This window comes from Lactuca serriola, chromosome 4 (assembly GCF_051521515.1).
Source record: "Lactuca serriola cultivar US96UC23 chromosome 4, Lser_US96UC23_V15, whole genome shotgun sequence".
Lineage (NCBI taxonomy): Eukaryota > Viridiplantae > Streptophyta > Magnoliopsida > Asterales > Asteraceae > Lactuca > Lactuca serriola.
The window spans coordinates 320,876,107-320,881,027 of record NC_136411.1 but is presented as its reverse complement, the minus strand read 5'-3'; the positions used below and the strand labels follow the sequence as shown (position 1 = coordinate 320,881,027).

General features: G+C 34.6%; 1 protein-coding gene across 3 annotated transcripts; it reads left to right on the top strand.

The window, feature by feature from the left end:
• The first annotated feature begins 536 nt into the window (after positions 1–536).
• On the top strand, positions 537–4,123 carry LOC145097370 (G-box-binding factor 1-like). Of its 3 annotated transcripts, XM_079034915.1 has the most exons (12): positions 538–850; positions 1,321–1,453; positions 1,546–1,581; positions 1,662–1,736; positions 2,033–2,122; positions 2,217–2,368; positions 2,620–2,674; positions 2,759–2,807; positions 2,884–3,092; positions 3,162–3,239; positions 3,340–3,465; positions 3,709–4,123. In XM_079034915.1, the coding sequence occupies exons 2-12, from the start codon at positions 1,397–1,399 to the stop codon at positions 3,793–3,795; spliced, it is 1,014 nt and encodes a 337-aa protein (XP_078891041.1). In that variant the 5' UTR covers positions 538–850; positions 1,321–1,396; the 3' UTR covers positions 3,796–4,123. The 3 variants fall into 3 exon arrangements, with proteins under 3 accessions (XP_078891042.1, XP_078891041.1, XP_078891043.1); XM_079034916.1 differs by lacking the exon at positions 2,033–2,122 and having other exon boundaries at positions 537–850; XM_079034917.1 differs by lacking the exons at positions 538–850; positions 1,321–1,453; positions 1,546–1,581; positions 1,662–1,736 and adding an exon at positions 1,774–1,908.
• The last annotated feature ends 798 nt before the right edge of the window (positions 4,124–4,921 follow it).

Genomic DNA, 4,921 nt, shown 5'->3' with positions numbered 1-4,921 from the left:
TTTCATTTTGACGTATATGGATTGATGTAAAAAACTAAAACTTATGGTTATGTGTTATTTTAATGTATTTAAATTTATCAACAAATTATTTTTATATGTATATTTAATGTTTGAACTTTTAAAATCAAATTCATAATTTATATATGTATGTATGTGTAGGAAAATAGAAAAAAACATGAAAAATATAAAATTCGGTTCACCCGGCGGTCGAACCGGTTGAACCGGGAACCGATCACCATACCGGTTCAACTAAAAAACCGGTTTTTAAAACATTGCTTGTTTGTGTTCACCATAACCCTTTGACCGACTATCACATGTCAAAAGTCGGTCAAAAGGGTTATGATGAACACAAACAACAAGTTCGATAGTATATTAAGTAAAAAAAGAAAAGAAATGGACCAAATAAAAACAAACACAAAAATTAGTTACCTTCAAGAGACGTTTTCCGTAAAAACAATATTAAAAAAAAAACATTTAATTTCTACAAAATAAATTACCCCGTTTTATTTGCAACATGCTTATCCAGTCTCCCTTTGACAGCTGGATCCCTCTCATCCCTCACGTGTCGTCTCTCTAACACTACCCATCCGCAGCCACCCCGGCACCGCCATTCTCCCCCATCACTCTCTCGCGGCGGTCTTTGTCCACCAAATACCCAAATTTGGAATCACTGGATATAGCAACTTGCTAAATTAACCAAACCAAGATTTCACCTCTCGCATCTCCTTCAATCTCTCACATAATTTTGAAATTTCTCGACTAAATTCGCACAATTTCGCACGATTTCATCCGTACCAGTACGACTGCCGTTCTCCACCTCGCATCTCCGTTTAAAGCGACGGAAGAACAGGTCAGAATTTCTTTCTTCCATGTATGCCTCTATACTCGCATGTATAACATACACACATCGAGCATGTCAAAGTATGTGTTGGTTTACTGATCGAATTAAAGGAGCTGGATGTGATCGTCATTTTTGGATAATTTGTGGTTTAAGTAAAAGCCTAGAATTTTCAGTTTTTTATAATTGTGGTTTATGTATTTCATAGAAGAAATTTGCGTTAAATTGATGAAAATTACATGCTCAGAAGTCAGAACTAGTCGATTTATCATCTAAAACTGATAATTACAGGAAAATAAATTAACAGATATATCTTAAAGAAAACCATAAAAACAAATAGATGATTCCATATTATGTAGCATAGGGGAAACTGTTATTCTTTTACCACTTTCTGCAATATATACGTGCTTAGGCTTTTATATTCTTTAACTATTACCCTTTTATCCATGTCATCATCTCCAATCTTTCATGTAATTATGCAGAAGATATTATAAAGATATAAAGAGTCCACGTCACCAGATTTTTTGGCAGCATTTTGATATTTGATCCCGTGGTTTCATGGGGGCTGAGGAACAAAGCTCACCTGCCAAGCATTCAAAGCCTACTTCAACTCATGTTTTTTTTATTTTTTTTGCATGATATAAAGTTTTCTCATTTCTGTGATTAATTGATTATAATTAGTAGTTATTTTATTTTCTTAATTATAGGAAACAACTCCACCTCCATATCCAGATTGGTCACAGGTGTGTGTAAATTTTAATAAACAATGATTATTAATTTTATTTTAAATGATCCAATGATTTTTTTATGACATTTTATTCAGGCATGTTATAGCTCTGGAATTGCTCCACCTTTCTTTGCCTCATCTCCAGCTCCTCCGTATATGTGGGGTGGCCAGGTCAGCATCTCCACTTGCATGTAAAATCTTGAGTGTGTGTTTGGTTTGCCGATTCCGACGGAATCGGAATCTTGAATTCCATTCCGAAGTTGGTTGCCAAACCAACGGAATTGAATTCGTGGAGATTCCTTCACAATCCATACTTGAGAGATTTCATCGTTCCTAAAAGAGGGTGGGAAGAATTGAGTTTCATTTTTTTTTATTAGAAAACCAAATTAGGCCTCTTAAAACTCATTACAAAACAAAGGGATAAAGGGCATTTTGGTCATATTACATAATTTACATTCTTATTTCAGCATCCTATGATGCCACCATATGGGACGCCGGTTCCATACCCTACTATGTACCCTCCACCAGGAATTTATAGTCATCCTAGTATGCCTAGGGTAAAAAACATACCCTGCATTTCTTTTAATATTTCATTTTTTTTTTTTTGATGTTAATTTATTTCTCTTTTTCTTTTAATGTTTATTCTTCCAGACCCCTGGCCAGACGAATCTAGAATTGGAAGTGAAGGCCTCTAATGGGAAGGACAGGGCTCCAAACAAAAAGCCCAAGGGCAATTCGGGAAATTCCAATGCCGGTGGTGGTAGGGCAGCATCAAGTTCAGGGAACGATGGTGCCACCCAAAGGTTTGCAAACTTGAACTTTAAGTAGCTTTTGGTGGAACGGAATCGGAAAGGCTAATTCCGTTGGAATGAAAATAAGCTGTTTGTTTTGTTTTGTCCAATGGAATGGAATGGAATCTGATTCCTTTCCATTTTGTAAATGATAATTCATATAATAAAATCATATACAAATAGTGTTAAAACTTAAAACTATACCTTGTCTTTACTTATAATATAAAAAAAATTCAAAATTCAAATTTATTCCGTTTCTACAGCGCTGAAAGTGGAAATGATGTTTCATCAGATGGAACCGATGAAGATGACCAACAGGTATACATTCAACATTTTTTTTTAATTTATTAAAAAAATTTACATTTTTTTTAATGTATTGACTTATCGAATCAATACATTCAGGAATATTCCGGAAGCAAGAAGGGAAGCTTCCATCAAATGCTTGCAGATGGTGATCCTACAAACTTTTACCTTCACATCTCCATGAATGTCAAATTTATCATAAATGTTCAATTCCATTTCCGCAGCAAACGCCCGGAATAACAATTCCGGTTCCAACATTCAGACGCCAGTCCCCGGGAATCCTATAGCTTCTATGCCTCCAACCGATCTCAACATGGGAATTGACCTATGGAATCCATCCACCGGAACCGGATCCATGAAATTACAAAAAAACCATTCCGGTGTCCACCAAACACCGGCCCCACCACCAATGATGTCTGATCATTGGGTTCAGGTATACCTGAAGCCTGTCTAGGGTTTAGGGTTTAGGGTTCAGGTTTACTGATAAACAGTCCTCTTTCAGGATGAACGGGAACTTAAAAGGCAGAAGAGGAAGCAATCTAATAGAGAGTCGGCTAGAAGATCTAGATTGCGGAAACAGGTAATGAAAAATGAAATAGATTTAAATCTTTTTAAATTGGAACGAATTTAATTATTTTTAATTTAGACTTTATTTTGGTAATGTATTTTGTTTTTTTTAGGCCGAGTGTGAAGAACTACAAGCAAGAGTAGAAGCATTAAGCAACGAAAACCATTCACTTAGGGATGAACTTCGAAGGCTTTCAGAGGAATGCGGGAATCTTACATCTGAAAATAATTCCATAAAGGTGCTTTTATTAATTCCGTAATATCCATTTAAAAAATTACTTTCAGATAATGAAAGAGGACATTTACGTCTTTTCACAGTCTATTGTCCCACCTGGAAAAAAGTACTAAGTTTTTGTCCCATCAACATCAGTCCCAATCTGTCCTATTCTACCTTTTGAGTTTGTTATCAAATGATATACTAATACACCCTTTTATTTGTACATGTCTATTTTTGTAATTATGTTTTTTTATTTATTGAATAGGATGAGTTGACTCGGTTTTTGGGACCCGAAGCTGTGTCAAAACTCGATACACAACTTCAATCTCAAACAAGAAAAGGTGACAGTTAACAACATGATGAAAAAATTTGTTATAAAAGCTTATTATACAATTAGGTCAACAACCATTTTCGAGTCTTGAGAGAAGGAATTGACTTTAGGATTGATGGAGGAAGCGTGACATGTTGTGATTTGTACCTTTTTATGCTCTCATACACCGGGTAATCCTTTTTTTTTTAACCAATGTTGCATGTCTATTAGAGCTTTCATACATAGAACTTTTAGTCTTTATGATTGGTGGTGGTGGTGTTGTAGAAGTTAAAGTTTATTGATAGAGGATTATTTGTTCACATTTTAACTTGTGTTTTTTGTTTGATGTGATTATTATTCCATTTTGTTACTTTGTTTATCTTCAGTTTGGGGAGAGAAGGAAAACTGATTATTGATATTTTTTGGGAGTGCAAAAGTAGTATTGGTTTGGTGAATAGAATTGGGGGAAAAAAGTCCTTATTTTAGCCCAATAGTTGATCCGAGTAGCTTTCAAAGACAATCCAAATGGTCTTAAACCTTAACCCAATAGATGTACACATATTGAAAAAACATAAATGTACATTAAAATACTCAAGTTCCAACTTTAGTTTGCTTAGCCGAAGATATAAACCATGAGTCTACAATTTAAAAAAAAAAAAAAAAAAGTAATAAACAAGCCAAATGGTCTTAAGCCATATGTGGGAAACATAAGTGTACATCTAAGGATTTCTATTTAGATAAATGATATGCCAACGGAAAGGTGAGTTTGCCATTGTAAAAAAATTAACGTCCGAAGTTGTATGCCACGGCTATTAGGGCTGTGCAAAAAACTGCACAAACCGTACAAACCACCCATACCGCATCAAACCGCACCGTATAATGCGGTTTAGAATTTCGTGGTGTGGTTTGCGGTTCATCATTTTATTAAACCGCACTATGTTGTGTGGTTTGCGGTTTGTATTTATAAAACTGCGGTTCAAACCGCACCACACCGCATGTTATATATATATATATTTTTTTCTTAACTTTGTTATAACTTCAAATCATAATTTAGAAATGATGTATATAAATAAATTTCCTACAATAACCAAATATCTATAACGTAACATTAAACCACTTTTAGATCAAGATCCCATGATTTACAAGAAAATAGCAACTATAACGGCAA

Excerpts from the sequence above, each read along its gene's own strand:
- LOC145097370 (XM_079034915.1), top strand. The coding sequence starts at position 1,397 with ATGGGGGCTGAGGAACAAAGCTCACCTGCCAAGCATTCAAAGCCTACT. Across the intron at positions 2,675-2,758 it reads CCGATGAAGATGACCAACAG|GAATATTCCGGAAGCAAGAA; the intron begins GTATACATTCAA and ends CAATACATTCAG. Across the intron at positions 2,808-2,883 it reads CCATCAAATGCTTGCAGATG|CAAACGCCCGGAATAACAAT; the intron begins GTGATCCTACAA and ends CCATTTCCGCAG.